At 38.0% G+C, this 22,142-nt stretch overlaps 1 protein-coding gene across 1 annotated transcript; it reads left to right on the forward strand.

Annotated features, from left to right (window-relative positions):
* Positions 1–5,741: 5,741 nt before the first annotated feature.
* LOC137286888 (monocarboxylate transporter 10-like) lies at positions 5,742–21,377 on the forward strand. The gene is made up of 7 exons (XM_067818903.1): positions 5,742–5,903; positions 6,133–6,536; positions 9,715–10,322; positions 11,133–11,499; positions 19,288–19,394; positions 20,237–20,312; positions 20,893–21,377. The coding sequence occupies exons 2-7, from the start codon at positions 6,281–6,283 to the stop codon at positions 21,069–21,071; spliced, it is 1,593 nt and encodes a 530-aa protein (XP_067675004.1). The 5' UTR covers positions 5,742–5,903; positions 6,133–6,280; the 3' UTR covers positions 21,072–21,377.
* The last annotated feature ends 765 nt before the right edge of the window (positions 21,378–22,142 follow it).

Genomic DNA, 22,142 nt, shown 5'->3' on the forward strand with positions numbered 1-22,142 from the left:
AAATCGTTGTTGTTTTTGTTTCTAAAATGATCATCAATTATCACTGTCGTTTGTCAGAGGATCATATGGATCAGAAAAAGCCTCTCTTTGCTCTTTAAGCCTTTCAAGCCTGGTTGTTCAGTAGCTTGTTTTGACTCCAACATCTCCCCTGATAGTGGAGTAGTCAGCTGGCTTTCTTTTGTTTAGGAAATAAAGTTCGCTCTACCCCAATGTGTTTTCTAATAAAGTATAGCTTTACCCTGAACTATTATAGTTAGTCCGAGTGCTTTGATGTTATGATAGTTCAGGGCAACGCTATACTTTATTATAAAACACACTGGGGTAGAGCGAACATTAAATCTTTTCTAAGATACCAAATTTAATACTTTCTAAGGGTAGTTCCGATTATTCTAAGGGAGAAAACAATCGACGGTGTCGGTGACTTAAATTAAAAATACCCACACAGGGCTACCTGACGCGCTGTTACATATGTCATATTTTGGATTACACTTTCTTAGTAAAGTACAAATTCTAGTATCTTTGCGTTGAGTCACATCCGCAGCACCCGAGTTAGATTCCTAATTGCCAGCACACAAAGTCAGCCGCCAAGCACACACAGCCAACGCGACTTCCATTTAAAAATTGGAAGTCGCACTACTGGTAGTCTAGACTGCGTATTTTGTGTACCCCTCTGATAAATGTAAACTGGCATGGCTCCCATGGACGAAAGCTAAGATGGCGCAATACCATTTAGAAAGTGGTCCAATGTAACCGTTACATACTCGTGTGTCATATTTGGGATTACACTTTGTTAGTAAAGTACAATTTCTAGTACTTTTGGGGGATGGGGGTTGTGACGGGATTCGAACCCGCACCCTAAGAGTCAGGCACCTAATCGCCAGCTGTTCCTTTGACGTCTCTGCCACCCTACGGTGAGGCGAACGTTACCAGAGTGAGTGAGTGAGTGAGTGAGTTTAGTTTTACGCCGCACTCAGCAATATTCCAGCTATATGGCGGCTGTCTGTAAATAGTCGAGTCTGGACCAGACAATTCTATTTACATCAGTGATTAATGTAAACAATATAGGGCAATATATGAACGTCGCATTTCTACTACCAACATAAGTTTAAATAAGTACATAAAGATGAAGATGACAACAGGCGATAGATGCTTATTATATGCCCTATGCTGCTATAAGAATTTCTTATTCTTCATAGCATTGGGCATATACTATGCATCGATCGCCTGTGAAGCCTACAAGTTTAGCGACATTCCACGATTGCACTGTGGGAATGTAAACGTTGCGAACGTTACTGTGTCGCTGGAAAATTGAGTCGAAGCTGGGTCCCGTCTCGCATCTCGCAATATAGATTTGGCGTACGTTAGCGCGCGCACAGGTAGCCGGGAACCAGCTCAGTACAAGGTGACTGCAACCATAGAACTGGAGTTCTATGCTGCAACTGACATGCACCGTGTGACGTAATCACATTGTGACGTAATGCAAAAGTGTTCGATTACGAGGCTAGAATAGCGCAGTTACGCCCGGCATTGTGACGCTATTCAAAAAGAGCATGTTATCATCTGATAAAGTACTGTCGGCGGTTTCGATCTTTCACCGAAGCGTCTTAGAATTGGAAGATAGTTTTGGTTGCTCCCTCTGATCCAGGTATTGGCTCTGTCAATTCATATCATTGACGGCCATTGCTAGACCTTAATGTGAAGTACTGTTGTAGGGTAGACTTAACTTGGATGAGACTAGAAAGTAATTTAGGGGCGGTTTGCTCTGACTTAATCCTGGTGTGAGGTAGCTAGATTTATTGACTATAGGGAGCTACATTTTATGACCCGTAATTTGGTAATCCAAAGGGGAACCAGTTTTCCAGAGAGGGACATATGGAGGCCAAGCATGTTTTTATTGTCGTGAGTCGGATCAGTCGTTTGGTCAGTTGTACGTCCTACAAGTCTATATTTTCTTGTTCAGCGACTTTTGTAAAAATAGATTTTATTTTCCTAACTAACCAAGTTCGTCTTCAGAGCGTTGGGGTAGAGTGATAACTGGTCACACCCGATAGAACTGACTAACTGTAAACTGTCAATTGTCTTACAAGAGAATGGTTTTACCCATTGGTGGTACCGTTGGTAATCAGATTGTATGTGTGATGATGGTTTGTTAATCTGCGGTCATTGTGTTAATGACCCGTGAAGGTCCCGGGGTAGAATAGGCCTTCAGCAACCCATGCTTGCCATAAAAGGCCACTCAGCTTGTCGTAAGAGGCGACTAAAGGGATCGGGTGGTCAGGCTCGCTGACTTGGTTGACACATGTCATCGGTTCCCAATTGCGCAGATCGATGCTCATGTTGTTGATCACTGGATTGTCTAGTCCAGACTCGATTATTTTCAGACCGCCGCCATATAGCTGGAATATTGCTGAGTGCGGCGTAAAACTAAACTCACTCACTCACTCATTGTGTTAAGTGGCTCCTTGATCCAATAGATCTTTAGTTCCATATATCTGTAACAGTGTGAACATATACCCTGTTTCTAGTGCACATACAATTCAGTGACACACGATCGCTGGAGTACACATCTATGACACTATGACGGCTTTGTGTTATGGGTCCCTGGTCGACTTCTGTATTTTGAAAAAAAAGTGAAGGTCTGGTGAGACCATAATAGGCTGAAGTAGGGGACCTACGATCAACTTAGATCGCTTCATGAACCGGGACCCTGGTTTGAATTGGTCTTCAGCAGCCCATACTTGTCGATAAAGGTGACTAACGGATCTGGTTTACTTGGATGACACATGCCATCGTCTCTCATGTATAGTACATCAATGCTCATGCTGTTGATCACTGGATTATCTGGTCCAGACTCAATTATTTACAGACTGACGCCATATAAAAACTTAAGTCACTCAGTCCGCAGAGTATACTCTGCATGGGCTCTTGCGAGATTGGAGAGACGGTTTGTTTGCCTGTAATCTATCCCGGTTTATGTTATTTTTTATAGTATATGCCAACTGAACTACAATGTCAGATTATTTTAATGGATACCCAACTCAAACACATTCGGCGCCAGAGGGTTCTATTCACCGACGCCCGGCGTTCTATTCACCGACACTTTATCAAGTAAATCACTCACTAGACTATCTGCTGGGAGACTACATTATTAAAAGACACCTTCATATTACGAGTGAGTGAGTGAGTGAGTGAGTGAGTGAGTATGGCTTTACCCCGCGTTTAGCAATATTCCGGCAATATCACAACGAGGGACACCAGACATATTGGTTTCACACATTGTACCAATGTTGGCAATCGGTAATATCTGATAATGGGGTAAGCACGCCAATCTAATAATGTATGTACTTCATTTTGCTATTCATGCAAGCAAACCGGTGAAAAGGATATTCCACGCTAGGTAGTTCCAGTAACAGTACAACTCTCACCGCACTTCAACCAGTATGAAACTACGTGTGTCACGTCATCACTTCATCACTGTGTCCTTCCTGACAGTCGACCTCTGTCATCACTTTGAGACACCCACACCTTGTGCGGACATGTGACCTGAGACGCGACATCACGCGCTGAGCAATCATTTCCTGCATGTCCCCCATCCCTTGTTTCACCCCTTAATCTTTACCTCGACTCCAACAACATGTCACAACCTTCCGACATCTCTGTCTTAAGGAAGCGGTACAAGCCCTGATATATGGTTGAGAAATCTGTTAGAAACTTTCCCATAAATGAAATATCTATGTCGCGAATAATTTCTCAAACACAAAGGGCAGAGGGTTTTTCAATTTATATATTGTTGTAAATTGCTGTTTTGTTGTTTGAAGTTTATTTGATCTTTGTTATTTTGACTTTCTATCTTTAGTCTTGGCGTGTGTTTGAAAACATAGGCGGTGCTGTTTTTTTTTCAGCAGATAAGGGCCGATGCTGTGGCCTAGTGGTTAAAGCGTTCGCCCGGTCTTTTTTGTTTGTTTTTTTATATATATATTTTTATATATTTTTAAAAAAAATTAATTTTTTTTTTGCTTTATTTATATCTAGGCCTATATGTAGATTTTATAGATTTTAATAAGGCCGCTTCCTTTCCCAGAAACGTACGTACGTGTGTGTGCGTGTGTGTATATCAAACGATGTATCTGGGTTTAATAGTGACAAGCGTGCAATGCTAACTTCACGTGTGCTGGTCGTTACTGGAGCTGTGCATGTTGTTTTCGGTGCGGGGCCGGCTAAAGCATCAAGATTAGAATTTAAATATGGAAATAGAAAATTAAATATCGTTGATAGCTATGTTTATTTAGGAATAGAATTCCATAGAAATAAAAGAATGGTTACCGGCATTAAACGAGTAGTAGTAAATGCCACAAAAGCGATGTACTGTCTCTTGAAGAAAGGACGATATGTAAATCTACCACTAGATTGTCTCATGTCAGCTTTTGATGTCATGATATTACCAATCTTTACATACGGATCCGAAATATGGGGACATGAGCAACTAGAACTTATTGAAAGTGTCCATTTAAAGTTTCTAAAAATTGCCCCCGGTCTTAGAAAATCCATCCCAAACTTTATGGTTTATGGCGAATTAGGTAGAACCCCTTTAAAATATAAGAAGCTATGTCAATATGTTGTCTTTCGGGGGCATAAACTCGCGTCTCTGAGCCGATCAAACTATCTCATGTTTTATACCAATATATTAGTCATGACTATGAACAACACCCTACGGCATACCCATGGTTACACTTCATAAAACATGTATTAGACAGAATCGGTTCATCCTAAATGTATGTGAATCCCTCGGCATATACTACAAAGTCTTTAGTTTTAAAAGCAAAACAAATCCTAACAGATCAGTTTATTAAAAAATGGCAAGAAAATAAAGGTTCCAGTTCTAAGGGATTCTACTATCAATACTTTTAAAAAACACTATTCTTTCAAAAATATCTTTTGTTTCCAAAATCTATTCACATCCCTATTTTGAAATTTAAATCTAAACTTTCCGATCGAAACTGGCAGATGAAAGACCATACCGAAAGAAGAAAGAATATGTAGATTATGCAACTGCAACTTAGTTGGTCACGAATTCCATTATCTTTTAAATGTACGTGACTTAATTCTTATAGAAAATCATTCATTCCCACAAAATATCACAGTTGGGCCAATTTATCATCTCTTAGCAAGGTTATGTCGTCAGTCAACTTTAAACTTACCAAAGGTTTATCACTTTTTATATCTCACTTGTATGAATTGTTACGTAAATAACTCATCATCATGACGCATGCTTATATTTATATTGTTAATATTGTATATTCTTTGCTCTTGCACCACCAATGGTGGTTTTATGAGAATAAAAGAAGTTGAAGTTAAAGTTCATGTAGTACAGGAGCGGATCCAAAAACGGGGTGAATGTGCCCCCTCTCCCTCTAATTCTTGTCCCTAAGGAGCATGGAGTTCCCCTTCTGGACTTCATGATATCTATATATATGTATGCACACTACCGTCTCGATAATCATGTATCCGCCCCTCTTTTCATTATATCTTTCATGCGGTGTTGGTATGTTCATATCAGCAGCTCGCGTATTCTCCCTGACACCGGCTAGAAAGTCGATCAGCTGATATTGGCTCAGCTTCCGCTTGGGCAGACCGGCGAGACGGACAGTGAGTATATGTGTCCAGGAATTTTGATTCTTAGTATAGTTTGACTATAATTTGTCTAACTTTGTGATTATGCTTACACAGTCTCTTTTCTTCAGTTTTTGTCATTAGACTTATACCGCGTCCATAGGCACGAATGACCTTGACCTTTGGTTCGGCCACCCCGACCCTGTACATCGTCTGCTCGAGATTGGATTCGCACCGAGGAAGGTTTGACAGGTCATTGAGCGCCCATTCAAGGACTAGAAAAAAACGAACAGGTATCCCTACAGTTTGATATTTATACATGTACTTGCGTTTGTTGTAGCTACTGTCGATGAGAGTAATAAGATATATTAAGGACAGGACCGGAATTCAGTGATGCGGTTAATTTGACAAAGCGAATAGCCTGGGTCATTTACAATGACTACATTAGAATGAGTAGACGTATATCACCACGGTAAAAGCTGTTTCGTTTCCTGTCATACTTTATCACCACTTCACTTGCAGGCGTGTTCGTCCATTGGTTTTGAAACCCACCTCTATTGCCTGGGAGAAAGGTGTGATAAGTGTGATCACTTCACATGGCTTGTTAGGCAACAGCTGATCGTCGTTAGTCAACACATCCAGGCATCAGAAACGGACTCACACACTGATAATGGCAGACAAGAAGAAGAAAATGGGAAAATACAAAACTACGGAGGCAGATGAGCCACTGCATGGAGCCACCGAGGGAAGGAGTGCGAGAGGGGGTGACTTCGAACAACCAGATGGGGGGTGGGGATGGGTCGTCTGCTTTACCTCAATGTGGGCAAATGGAACGGTGTTCGGTATTATCAACACGTTTGGGATTGTCTATGTTCATATGAGAGACTTGTATGCCAAAGATGACCCAGATGTGTCTTTCAAAACATGTGAGTATGCATTTGATTGTTTATTTCATGATCTTGTCCAGTTGAGTAGAATGTACAATGTGTATTGTTCTCTCAATCAATTATACTATACAAGTAATAGTATTTAGAATAAATCTTGCAAGTACCCTGTCAAATACCAAAGATTATGAGTTATTACATAACAGGGAGAAAGTGTAAACAATGTTAACTATTTGACTCTATATATATAGTATCTGTGTAATCATTTCATCCCTACGTACATGGAATAAATATGTTTACTCTCCCATATGATACTTCAACTCATGTAAGGCACTTTTACTATTAGAAGTATTTTGTTGTGATGTACATTGCAGTGTTTGTGTAAATTATTGTTCTCTTCTGAGCATGAGCAGAACAAGTTCAAATTACACAAATGTCAGTGATCTAAGCACAACCTATTAAAACCAACAAAATGACATGATACCCACCAGTAGTCTTTTGTTTCTTAGGCGTACATTACAGACTACAGAAAAGAGAGTGTATAACTGGAATATAACTCCAGAAGTATTGTCAAAGGGGGTATTTAGTTTCAAGTGTGTATTAGCAAAGGTATTTATGTATTAAATACCTTTTTATTGATTACTAGTAATTAATACATGAATACCATTTAAAAAATTAACATGTTATATTTGGGATTACACCTTCTCAACAAAGTACACTTCATCTGTCCACACTCTTCAAGTCATGCACCCAATCACCCACTCACAATCAGTCCCCAGATGGGACTCAACCTAACAACAGTACTACAGTCTGTATGTTACAAAGAAAATGTTATTTGGAGCTGATAGATGAACATTTTTTTTCATCATATTTTTGTTACGTTTTGTGGCCAAATGAGGCTCCAGATGAAATGTTTTTGCATTAAAATGAACTTGGCCTACGATCCTGTCATAGCATAGGAGGCATTTGATTTACCAGTATGAAATTAGTATCATAGAGTAGCTCTTTCGTGTAAAATGTTATTTACAAACAAAACAGACAGACAGTCTGTTACACTTTAGAATTTAAACAGCTGTTTGTATTCCAATAATGAATTAATAAAACAATTTGTGATTCTGAAGAATGTATATATATGTAATCAGTCTGTGATTTTGGTCATCATTTAGATCCAATCTTGTGAAACAAAAGTCTGTCTTGTAAAGTTTGCCTGTAATGGCCTCTGTATATGTCTCTGGGTGTGTATGCGTATGTATGTATTTCTACCGTGGGCCTCTTATGATACATTTCTTTGTTTGGTAATTCAAACCATAAACGTTCAAAGATGTGATTCATTATTCATGGTCACAAGTGTTGAATATTCATGGTTTGTATTAAAAAAGGAGTGTTTTCATTGGAACTTGGGGTGTTTATTTAATTTATTAAGCTGGATGTACAACATGGAATATATCAAAGCCACAGGCAGGATAATAATGTGAACACATGTTGAAAGAGATTCAGTACATCAGGCTTCCCACAGGGTAGCTCTGACATAACCTTCCTTGCCTCACAAAGGTGCTGACCAGCTGGAACCAGCCCAGGACACAAGTCACATGTAGAGGCATGACTATAACAGAGACTCAGTAAACACATGATCCGGAATAAACCTGTGTGAGGGGAGATTGAGGTCCAGGCCAATTAAGTGATGAAAGGAAGCCACATGGTGTGTGTGGAAGTCCTTAAGTAATACCTGGTTTAAATAATTCACATCTGAAATATCTTTGTTCACATGACATCTGTGTAACAGCTATAGTGTAAGGGACTCATGACGAGAAAAATTACACTGATGTTTAATTTCTGTCAGTATAAGCATTATTGTAGGAATATGCACTGTAAAAGTAGTTACAAGGGAAATAGAAAAATCTAAATACACTATGAATTCACCTGAAAAGAGATACTGTACCCCATTTAAAGCTGTCAATCCATTTAAAGCTGTCAAAGGTTTGTGATCCATTTGTGGATAAAAGTTTAGGTTGAATGATATTCAGTTAAAACATCATTACAGTCACTCAAATGCCAACAAGGAGAGTTTTGTTGTGATGAAGTGTGTTATTTTCCTGTATTTTTCTTACCATTCTCCCATCTAGTCCAAAACTGACAGTTTTGTTCATTCAACAAAACAAACGATTATTGTTATTTTTTATTAAACAAGGTTTGGCTCTTGTCAGTTTTCTGCATTTTGATCAAATCTCATATACTGAACCAGAGTCCATATACTGATATATGGTCGCTGACTGAATCGAAACTGATCAAACCAAAGGCCTTATACTGCAGTACATACCATACTGTGGTATCAGCGTACTGGTTCACCCTTACATGATGTACTAGCTACTTCACAAAAATGGACTCTCATATAATGTAATCAAACCAAATATCACATTCATAATCATACTTCCATGAAAGAGTTTTAACAATAGTTAAAAAAATTATTTTTTGATCCATAAATCAGCCTTGTTAAGTATATGTATGAAAATATTTTATCACTGTATGGAGCTACTCATGTATTTTTTTTTAAATAATGAACCAGGCTGATAGACCTGTTATCACATTCTGACATATCCAAATGATGACATGAATTACTTTTTATCTCCATACATCAATTGACTAACATTCATAATAAGATTGAAGAGTACCTACAAACCTACACCTACAATTGCAAGTTCCATGGCATGGTACAATTTTGCAGTATTTCGTGATGAGATTGTCACACTGTTACTGCAACTGTTTGAACAACTAATTTTTCAAAAGGAAAATAGACCTGGTAAACTTGTCACCAAAACAAAAAGATTGCAAATATTTGACTCCATTGTTAAAGTTGCACAGCATGTCAAAAAACAAAATCCATATGAATACCCAAAGCCATGAAGAAAGTGGTCAGTAAAGTAACAACACACAAAGTCAACTGCCAGACCCTTTCATAACTCACTCAGCTACTGTGTGCTGAGTGAGGTGTTAGACTGAGGGTGTGGTTTCAAATCCCAGATGGGACTAAATCCAACAAAAGTTCTAGTATCTGTAATTTACTGAGAAAGTGTAATCCAAAAAACAACATTTTAAAATATCCATTAAAAACAGTCTGGTCTGTTGTCCATAGTCATTATTTGATAGCAGCTGAAGAAGATTGTTATGTTCTGCAATTCTTGTTTTTGTACTCAACATTCACACCTGTGTTATTGTTTTGCAGCATGGGTTGGTTCAGTGTGCACAGGTACAACATTCCTCATGTGCATGTTTGCAAGTATTGTCAGTGACAGACTCGGAATCAGGAAAACAGCCATGTTTGGTGGATTTCTTGGATTTGTTGGTCTACTGTCAAGTGCTTTTGTGAACCAGTTACAGCTCCTATATCTTACCTATGGAATACTCCTTGGAATTGGATCCTCATGTGCCTATGCACCATCTCTAGTCATCCTTGGACATTACTTCAAAAAGCATATGGGTCTTGTGAATGGACTGGTGACCTTTGGAAGTTCTGTGTTCACAATAGGCCTCTCCCTGTGCCTCCCCGTCTTGTTGAAAGCAGCTGGACTTCGGTATACATTCATTTTCTTAGGAGGACTGAACTTTTTGTTGATATTCTGTGCCTTAACATGGAAACCTTTGATAAAGAGAGAGTCCAACCTGGCAAGTCTTGCTCTTTCAAAGGAAAGTATTGTTGAGCATGTGAATGACTGTTGTTCATTCACCAAGAAGTTCCTCAATGTGAATATTTGGAAAAATAAGGGATATGTTGTTTGGGCACTTTCAAATGGTGTTTCTCTTTTTGGATATTTTGTACCTTTTGTACATTTGGTAAGTAAAAGATTTTTCTGTGTCTTAAATGTTTTGTGAAATAATGTGAAATGTATAGATAGGCATGACAGTTATAAGACCCGAATGAATTCAGGAAGGGATAGCTCCACAGCAGGGGCCATAAAAATTGTGTTGAACTGTCATTGGCTTGGGAGAAATATTGTATGTTCTATATGCCATAAGTGAGGGAGGTTCAACGATTATTTTCATGTTAGACTGCTGTAGCTCAAATATTTTGCTAAGTACAGTATTAAACAAAAAGATAAAGCCAAGTTACAAGAAGAAGAATAAAGCCTAGTGGTAAGATGTGCACAGATTCATGTTCCTGTATTCCTGTATTTACACATTTCCAGAAGCAAACATCACAGGCAGTCTCTATCTTTAACTGCAGCTAGACCACAGCTCATTTTGTTGGATAAACTAGTCTCTCCTGATTGCTCTCAGAATAACACCCCATTTTAGAACTCTTAATAACAACATGGTAACGTGTTGTTATCTCAAACACAAATGAGTCAATTTCAAGGAAACAGGTCCTGATGAAGATTGAGTGAGTGAGTGAGTTCAGTTTTATGCTGGTTTTACCAATGTTTCAGCAGTATTACAGTGGGGGACTTCAGAAATTGTCTCCATACCATGTATCCAAGTGGAGAAATGATCCTATGTCTTTGGCATGATGATTGAATGCTGCAACCACTAGGTTAGCCCACTACCCCTCCAGATGAAGAAGATTTTACTGTAAATGATCATTATTGATATGAAGATACAAATTTCATGATATGTTTGATGACAAATTGTTGTCGTCTGTTGCAGGTGAAACATACCAGTGACCGGTTCCCCAGTTACGATGGCAGCTTGCTGGTCATGTGTATGAGCATCACCTCAGGGGTTGGCAGAATTTTGTTTGGGAAGGTTGCTGACTTTTCCTGGGTCAACCGCATTAGAATGCAGCAGTTTGCTTTCCTTATTTTGGGTGTGACAACCATGTGCATTCCATTTGCGAACAACTTTGCAAGTCTTATCGCCATCACTCTGGTCATGGGCATCTGTGATGGCATATTCATCTGCCTTCTAGGACCTATTGCCTTTGATATTGTAGGTCCTACTGGGGCATCACAGGCCCTTGGCTTTCTCTTTGGAATATTCAGTCTTCCAATGACAGTTGGGCCCCCTATAGCAGGTAAGATACTACTTTTACAGAACGTAAGATAACTTTAGTATGACTTTCTTGTACAGTGTTCCCAGAAATTATTGAGAAAATCTTTGTTTTTTTTCTAATGATGCTCATACTAAATAAGGGAGACAAGTCTTGAAGGCATAGAAGGCAGCTCATTACGTCGAGAGTTATCTCCCTTGTCTGAGCAGACGGCTTCCTGTGTTGACATGGCAGAATTTACAGCAAGAGAAAAAAGAAAGCTCATTCTAGATGATTTTGAAAGGGTTGAGGCTGATGCTAAAGTGTTAGCTTGTAGACATGGTATTCCTCTGTCTACAGTATACAGAACTTTGAAGAATATTCAAACAGGAACCGGGATAGAGCACAAAGCAGGGGCAGGTCGGCCTAGGAAATTCAGTGTTGTGGATCGCCGAAGACTTGGGCAGATTGTGAGTAGGGGCAAATTGAAAAGTGTTGAGAACATCAGAAATGAAATGATTAGCAGAGGAAGTCCTCAGGTATGCAATAAAACAGTTAGGCAGGAATTACAGAGACTTAATTGGGTGAAAAAACGTGGAATTCCCTCGCCGTTGATGAAAGATGCACAAAAGGAAAAACGTTTAAACTGGTGTCGGGCTCATGAAAATCAAGATTGGGATAATGTTTTCTTTTCAGATGAAAGTTCTGTTTGGCTTTTCCCTAATTGTGTGAAAATTTGGACCAAAGATACTGTCAAACCTATCTACCAGCGACCAAAACATAGCCCGAAGTTTCACATGTGGGGTGGCATATCGGCTCGCGGAGTGACGCCATTGTGTGTTTTCACGGGAAACTTGACAAAAGAAAGATACGTTGACATTCTAAATGGTCACCTTCTTCCGACAGCAGTGTACGAAGATGATTGGATTTTCCAGCATGATAAGGACCCAAATCACACTGCGCGCTACACAAAACAGTGGTTGTGGGGCGAAAATGTTCAAGTTTTAGACTGGCCCAGTTACAGCCCAGACCTAAACCCAATTGAGAATGTGTGGGGAGTCATGAAGGACAGAATAAACCAAAAGGGACTAAGAAATATTGAAGATATGAAGGCCGAGGTGGTCCAATATTGGGATACCCTGTCACATGATTACCTACAAACTTTGATGGGTAGTGTGCCTAGGCGTATTCAGGCATGCATTGCTGAGCGAGGAGGTCTAACAAAGTACTAAAACAAGACTGAGACTGTAAAAGGATGATGTTTTAACATGTTTATGTAAATAAAACGCCAGAAGTTAATACACGTAATGAGTTACATGACGCAACATGATTCTCAATAATTTCTGGGAATACTATACATTTTCAGAAAGTTTACTTTTCGATTACTGATGGGCAGCAGCAGTGGTGATGCACAGTCTGTCCCTGCAAAACTGTTTCACCTGAAGAGATATAGATATATGACACGAATGTTCATGAATGCTGTTTCAAAGTAACCGGACATTGGGTACTTTAAGTTTCAGATGTCTTTCTCACCCACTGAAAATTCACAGGACCCATAGAAAAAAAATGAAACACACATTTCAGATTTAACATTTCTTATATTTGGCATTGAAATTATTTACACATTTATAAATTGTATAAACAGCAAAGAAGTGTGATGTGTCACATATGACTACTTTAGTCAAGGTCATAGTGAAATATACTGTAGGACACTGGAGCCAGTGGGCTGTAACGTTCCACAGTGTCTAAAGGTCTGACACTGTTCATGGACACTGAATTTATGACAGTGTTATTTTTAAATGCCTTGGGATAATGGCGATGTGGGTGCAGACATTATCGTGTTGGAACTGTAGCTGTAATCTGGGTCTAAAGTATGGGACGACACTGCTATTGTGTGCAAGAATTTGGTTTTCAGTAACATTTCCAAAAATATTTTCTGATTTTAAATAAAAACTTTTTCAAATCATGTTGATAGTTAATATGTTTTTTCAAATGATTGAGAATTGTCAGTTGTTCATTTCAACATGTTCATGTTTTGGACCTAGAAAATCTAAATGTTTATGTAACTAAAACCTGTTAAGAAGTCTGATTTTAGTAGTTTTCAGAAAAACAATATTCTTATTTTGAACACAGGCAAATCTGGGACCTGATTATTGATGTGCTGTAGTGTGTTCCTTAAATCAGTAAGAACATTATAAAAATAGATATTCTTCAAGAGATTTGTTTTCTCTCATTTTGTCCATACCTGTTTATTGTATTATATGCATGAGCATAAATCATGCATCATAAAAAAGTGCAAACAAACTGGCTAGTTTTATATCATTGGAACAATGATTGATTATTTTAAATACCAATGTTTCATCATTTTCCATCTTTACTACGTTTAAAGATTTCTATCAAAATTGCCGTAAACTTGCAGCATCCTTGTTACATTGTAGTCGTAGCACCCGAGAGAGAGAGAGAGAGAGAGAGAGAGAGAGAGAGAGAGAGAGAGGAGAGAGAGAGAGAGAGAGAGAGAGAGAGAGAGAGAGAGAGAGAGAGAGAGAGAGAGAGAGAGAGAGCGAGAGAGAGAGAGAGAGAGAGAGAGAGAGAGAGAGAGATCATCTGTATAATTGAAAAACTAAAGTATTTGTTTCATATTTTAAGAAAAAAGCTAATATTTAAGAATTGCTAATGTGTTCCCCATTTAGTTTTAGTTTGCATTTGCAAATCTTCCTTCCCTGTCCTTTTTAAAAGTACTGTACCAAATCAAAATATTAAGTTGTAGAATAAATTTTTCACCTTGACACAAGCTGTTAATGGTCAGAGTGGATGTAACAAAATCACCCTAAAAGTATGACTGTGCTTAAGTGTATCACATGTAGAGAACCACTAAAATTGACTGAAATAGGCTGTTAGCATGATTCATATGTTGGACAACAAGATGTCTTTCAATACCATCATATATAAGTCACTGCTGTGAACAATGCATGATATTGGAGGTCATCAGTGGTTACAAGTGTTGTAAAAGTGACATGCAGACTCAGATATAATTATGATACCCATTGTAACACTTCATCAGGTGACGGCTATTTCTGATTTGTCATTTCAGTCTGTCCCCAGGATCTTGTGGTGTACATTACATTGTTTGCTCAGGTTGCCTGGGAATTAATTATAGAAGTAGTCTAAGTGTGGAGGATTGAGAGGGCTGGACATGTTAAATGGGCCAATTGCGTCTTGAATGAGGGCTAAAGTCCAGAGACTGAGCCTTGGTTTGGGTTAGAATACAGGTGTAAGTTATACTTTGATCGTATAATGTCACATGTCAGGGATACAAATTTGAAATAGTCATGTCAGTTCATCTTATCACAGGTAGTTTTCCCTGAACAAAGTGCATATTGCATCAGGATAGGCTGACAGCACAAGAGAGGCACATGACAGATAATCTATAACCTGGATCATGCATTGTGAAAGTAGATTACTAAAAATCTGCAAATATTGCCAAGTTACTGTACATTTTTGTGTTTGGCAGTGTACATAGTGTATACAGAAAGAAAACTGCTGTACATTTTCACAATACCTGTCCTGACAACAACAGATACACCATCAAAGGTGTGTCCAGTGTGAAATATGTTCCAGGCAGTAATTATGAGAGTCTTACAAAAGAACAGTATTTCCTATATTTCCCCTCATTTGAGGCCCATATGACTAACATCTGAAATTATGCATCGGTTGGCCATGAAATAAAAGATCGTTTGGTAGATATGAACAAATGTGACAAAGGTGTGTAAAAATGGCCATCATGTACGTATGTTTATAATGTCTGAAATAATTGTAATTCTTGTATATTATGACACAGATTTAAATGCCCTTGAAATTGTCTGTGATCAGGTTTCGATTTGTTCCTATTTCATATTCTCCTAAATAGTTGATGACAGGTAAATGGATCATTACCATATTGACAGAATTACGCTTTTAATTAAATATCTCGGTAATACGAATTATTTACCAGCATTGCTGCATTAGAGCACAGCAGGCACTCTCTGATGAAATGAGGCCATCAGTAACATATGGCATTGAGATTAAGACATTTTCAAATTTCTGTGTAGGCTGAGTATTAATCTGTTTTACAGTCACTGAACCTTAGTATTTTGCAAACAGCCTAGCCCTTACTACAGTGCTAAAGCTTGAACTGAAGCAGTCTAGATCCCCAGTCTCTCTGGGGCTCCTTTTCAGTTTAAATGGATTTATTTGTTAAATCAAAATTATATATATTCAGAGACCAAGACTGCAGGACATTGAATTGATATCAGGTTTAGACAAAGCAAAGGCTTACACAAACAAGTTGAAGTTAAGCAATGCTGTTCGTAGAGAGTCCTTAATGTATGGGTGACTGTCTGGCAGCTTAACCCGTGAGAGTTTTCTATAAGTTTCTTGCCCCACACATATAACATATGACAGGACTTGTTGTAGCAGGGTAAAATGCAGTTAATATAGAATGTTATATGATGCAATACACTTCCAGTGATGGGGCTATTGAAAGTTTAGTTTGAATCTGAAGGATATTATGTTCAAATGAAAGATTCCGTTCATCAGTTAGTAACATCCAGAACACAATAACTGTTTCCCTTGTATTATCAATTAAACATATACACACACAAGGTGTGCCTTTTTGAAAATGAGATTGCCCATCACTTTTGTCCCTATGATATTGTAACGGGATCGAGTGGCCAGGCTCACTGACTTGTTTGACACATGTTAATGATCATGCTGTTGATCACTGAATTGTCTGCTTCAGAGCTACTCTCAATCCTGAAAGGTCTCCATCTTCATTGGTACACTATCTTTTCATGCCAGTTATTTCTCTTAACTATGCATTTCACTTTCCTTCAGAGACAGTTCATTTGTTATTGTCCCTTTTGCAAGAATACTCCATCACCTTTTCATTCAGATGTGTGTGTATGGATTGTTCTTTGCAAAGTCAGCAATGATGAGCTAGTATAGCATACAGCTAGTATTATACAATTATACAAATGAGCACATACAGCCGTATGAAGTATTTCTTATTTAGAGACATTTACAGTGACATGTGAATGTGAAACTTGTGATATTACACAAAAGTGTGAATATGAGATTGTGCTAACAATTTCCGTAAGTACATGCAATTCTCAGCAATTCATATGAAAGTAGAATCATGCAATATCCAATGCTGATAGCTGAGATTACATATGGCCACTAAAGACATTTTATTGCTCTGTTTAAGTCCCCGTTGTGTAGCAAAAGATATGATGTGTGCTTATAACATATTATACGTTTGTATTATATTAATTCAACACATTTTTTTCTGAGGAATGACAGAATTGTTAGAGTTGTGTAGCTTATTATAACTCAAGGCTGTTGATTCACCAGACTTAAAATTTCCATATTTTAGTAAAGAGACTGATGTCACATTATCATGCAATCAGCCCTCTTTAATGGTGCAATGTCACACTCCTACATCCTAATAACCTCATTTAATCATTGTTAATTATTTTTGATGTTGCACTGTATGCTGTTCATCATGCATTTATGACACTGAATTAAGGTTTGATTTTAATTAAGGATTGACTGTGCATTTCTTTCGTTGCATTGAGGTATGAAACTGAAAACAGATGTGCAAACTGTATGAATCCTCGTAGCGGATTCTTACAAAAGTTTGCACATTGGTTTTTAGTTTCATACTTCAATGCAACGAAAGAAATACAAAGTCAATCCTTATAATTAAATTCAGCAACAAATACTATACCCTGTCAACAATATTTTCTTTAAACATACACATAATCAAATTCATTGAAACAGATATCTTTGTTACCACCTATTAACATTTTCGGTGTAAGAATTCGGTAATGGCGTGACATGACTCAGGTGACTCATTTACATAAAATGACACGCCTGCCAAACCATTAGCCAATCAGCATAGAGCACGCCCAAACAGCTGTCAATCAACCAAGCTAACATGGTGATTCCCCCCACATAATAACAGACCCACGCCCGAATCTGTCCTGCTGTCTGATGTTAGCATGATGCTCATTTACATGCCTCCAAACACGAGCACTACTATCGAGTAAAGTTGGACTCATCTGAGACTCATACACGTGCCCATCGACGATTACCCCAATTTCTATGCTGCCTATGCCATTGACGCCTGTTTGCCATGTGCTGGCGATTTAATGGAGCCACAACATGTGGTCGCCGCGCATGCAATAAGGCTGCGTGTAGCCGATTTTTAATTGTTTGTGGTGTAACTCGAATTCCTGTAACTTGGTGCAATTTTACAGAAAGCTGATTGGCCATAGGAAAGCAAACTTAGTTAGGATAAACCGGCGTGCGACAGCTTTCATCAACCCTTCCTTGAGGTGTCAAATGGACCCCTCCCACATGTATGGCTCTATTGCGTGTTGCATGTGCGGTTCTGTGGTTCTGTTGGGGCAATAAGTTCTACATCTGTGAACATACTGTCAAAGCATGTGAAGTTTTCATGACTATTTATCATGTCACAACCAGCATGGGTATTTGCATTTCATTATCCCCTACTTTTTTTTAAGAGTATATAGATGGTGTAATTCATCAGCAGTTGAACATGTGTTACACAGATGACAGGTTCTTTCATTTTGCAGAATGACAACAGCAAGTTTCAACTGGGAGATGATGATTACTGGTTGTAAATAACAATAGGGGATAAGATATTTCTTTTGGTAAAAACAGGTATTTTTGAAATGATGGGGATTCTAAGCTAATCAGTGTTTATCAAGAACAAGGGGCAATGCTGGAAATAAACAAATATAATGCAGCCTAGATACAGTGAGATCCCAGATACCTAGGCACATTTGTTTTTGCATAAATCATTTGGATAACTGAACGTCTGGATATGTGGCTTTCTGTCATCCAAGTTTTGGTGTTGAAATGGTAGCGAGCACACACTTCTGGTGTAAAATCACTCCCTAAATCAGCGTGGTCATTTTGATTAGCTAATTACAGTTCACTCCGTGTGAGATAGGCCGACTAATCACCACCAATAGCCTGCTGATCTGTCATTAATCAAGATTAGCAAACCTTGCCTTGTTTCGTTTTTTTCACATGATCCTCTATCCTGACCCTTTCTGTAGTCACACAGGTAAGGTCACACAAAGTAGAATTCTGAAAACATTGGAGTAAGCTTGGAGGGCATTACCTTCAAGTCAAACAAAGGCCATTCTATATTCTTACAGTTGATGTGGAGAAGAAATTAAATAGTCAATTAATAACACCGCTACACACTTCAAGGAGACTATACTGTAACAACAAAATACTGCTTCCCAGGAATAACCCGTCACACAGTCTGCATGCTAAACTAATTAAGATAATGTCTCTTTTATACATAGCCAATAATCCCAGTAATTAATCATCAGCTGTCATGATGTAGCATGATCTGCCAACAGGTGTTAATTAGGATGGTACTTGTTGCTATGGCATGTAAGGTGTATCTGAATAGAACCCTTGGATATTTTAGTCTACTTAATTAAACATCCCTCACCTCATTAAGGAATTTGTGTAATATACCTACTGCCTAATGAAAGTAGACCTTTAGCTAATCAGTGGACACTAAGTTGTTTTTGACTGCTACGATTCCCAGTATTGCCCCTTTAATATATTCTAAACAGAAACACATCAGGATCAGGAATATCTTTAAAGATATTTGTATAAAATATATGTCAGTAGTTTTCTCTTCAGAAACATTTTTCTTGTTCAGGTTATTTAGTATCAGTTGTTCCTCGTTATTGTGTTTGTCCAGCAAATATCACACTATTTATAACACTGCCTCTGTTCTTTCTGAAGGTCTCCTGTATGATCACCTTGGTTCTTACAACATAGCATTCCACTGTGCAGGTGCTCCTCCAATCATTGGGGCTATCATCATGTTCCTCATTCCTCGCACAAAACAGGTAAGTCGCTTGTCTTTGTTTAACTTATAGTTGGCCATAGTGAACTTCTGTCATGTAAGTCCAGCATGCAGAGTCAGTGTGTCATTGGTAACCTGTATTTGAAATTTCAGATCCAAAATTGCATATATTTTTTTCATCCAATAGTGTGTACATAATTCTAGCAAAATAGTTTATGAAGTTATTACAACTTTTCAGGTTAACATTATTGATACTTTGAAACAAACTTGACAGAAATAACATGCCAATACTTATTGTAGCTTAATTACTATTAGACTAACTCTGAGAATATATATGATTTTGATAGTAACAAATAAACCCATTTAGATTTGAAAAGGAGCCCTAGACTAAGTGAGTGGAGGAAAACTCACACAACAATGATAACAACATTTAAAATGACAAAAGTTCAAAATCTAGTCAAAGAAGCTATGGCTAAGATTTCACAAGATAGGTGGAAAACATCAGTTGAGAAAGTTGAAAATGCTGTGGAGCATCAGGCTACTGTCTTCAAAGCGATGTACAATAGATGACTCTCAGTCCTGTTTTTATACGAGTGCACTCTGATGACTCTGTCAGCAGCGACTCCATGTCGTATTCAGAAGCACACTGTGATGACTTTTGATACCATCCCCTACCGATGAAATCAACATGTTTGACAAAATATTGTGAATATGATGTCTCACAAATAAACAACTAGATACAATCTGTTGTTCATAATATCTTCTAATTAGGTTCAAAATATCATTTGACTAGTTGAATAATAATAGCATGCCTGTGACACCATTTAGAAAATTGATCCAGATCAGTACTCTCATTTTCACTGATACTCATTTTTATTCTTTCAGACATACCCTGGTGTTACTGACACGCAAGAATTTGCTGCAGTGTCTCAACAAAACATATTTGATGGACCAGATCATGGTAAATCTAGTTTCTGACTTGAAATTTTGTTATTTATTTTTTACTATTCTAATATTGAGCATATTTGAACATTGTTAATTTCCAAAGAGGAACTGTATTTTCCATTTTGTGACCACCAGGTTTGTCTGCTTGATACTTATCTGTATTGCCTATCCAAGGTTTGCATATTGGCCTATATAAAGCAACTTCCATATCAAAACACATCTCTACTAAAGCAGTGTTTGTTGCATTGTTCAGACTGTATTGTAATGTTATGAATCAAAGGAAAACACAACCAGTTGCCACATGTTTCCCTGTAGACTGGCAATCAACATTCACAATGGGATGAAACGGGAGGAACTGGTTCCCACAAGACATGTCTTGACAGGCAGGTCTTGTTGTAATCCCCAAGACATTGGGAATGCATTGTGTAAATTACTGATACATTTTCTTTGGTAAATTTAACAGCTACATGCTATGACAGTGGGTAATAATATTGGAAGAATATCAGTAGAAATGTACTAGTTGTGCTTTTGTGATGGTTCTGGGACGCCGGTAGAATTCTGTGTAAATATCAGTTATGATCATGATTTCCTTTCAGCTGATGCACTGAAGATAAACGGAAAGGGACCGTCAGCCACTGAAATGATTGTTGTTGAGGGCCATGATCTACTGGAAGAATTTGCTGCCAGCTCAGAGAAGCAGGCTTTGTACAAGGAGGAAGTGAAAGCAGAGTTGTCTTCCACAGATGATAAACCTGATGATGGGATTCCAGCATAAAACTACATGTTTCACTGATGAAATTCATCATTACTATGCAAGTGATATAAAGAATACAAATTTGAGACTGTGATCAAAACAAATGTTGAGCTTTGAGACAATGATATGTGTTCCACAGGAATGTATTTCTGTTGAATGAACAATTTAAGTTGTCTACCATGGGGACTCATTATTAACTTCCTTGTTTGTGATGTTAATAGCTAGCTGTATCTAAATACTGTCATCATTTCAATAGTCTATGCTCATATTTGTGAAATTACATATACATATGCAAGTTGAAATCAAAATGAAAGATATGTGCACACAGTTTGTTGTTGTTTGTTTCTGTAGTGCAAAAGCAAATCAGTTTTATGGTGTTCAGTCTTCCAGAGATGCCAACATCTACACTTTTGTTGTAGTCAATGTGACGAATGCACCAAAAATTCTGTGAAATTTGAAGAAAATTCATTTAAGTTTGGATACATATCTTTAAACGATTAAATATGGATATACCAAAATGAGAAGACAAGAAGAAATGTAATGTTGATAATTTGGAAATCTGCTGTTGGAGGTATGTGAAATAATAGCTTCAGTCTTGATTAGTGTCATTATCTTATTATCTTTCTCAGAATCCATCATGATATTAAGTATTGACTTCTAATTTTATTGTTAAACCACCATTTTTCTGACTTGAAACTACTATTTGGAGTTGGCATCTCTGTGTTCTCTGAACTGACTGAAGTGCTTAGAAGCATATAAATCTGGTACAGTGCAATCTCACTATATTGAGATCTTTGCTCTGATGTGATATCTGTCTGCATGGAGATCTCACTGTAGGATGTCATGTCAGGTGAACTTATTCAGCCAATCAATTTTGGATCTTCAAAATACTTGGTGTGAGTGAGCAAAGCATTCAGATTTTAGCATATGTAATTGCTGTCTCCTTGAATGACTAAAACTGGACAGTTCTGATTGAATTGCTGCACTGTTATATTCTCGTCTGAACATTTTATTCACCACATTGTTTCTGAGCACCATGATACATGCAGCATGAGGGTGTAGTGTCAGTCCGTGACCTATTTGTGTGGTGTC

The sequence above is a fragment of the Haliotis asinina genome, chromosome 6 (assembly GCF_037392515.1).
Source record: "Haliotis asinina isolate JCU_RB_2024 chromosome 6, JCU_Hal_asi_v2, whole genome shotgun sequence".
Classification (NCBI taxonomy): Eukaryota; Metazoa; Mollusca; class Gastropoda; order Lepetellida; family Haliotidae; genus Haliotis; species Haliotis asinina.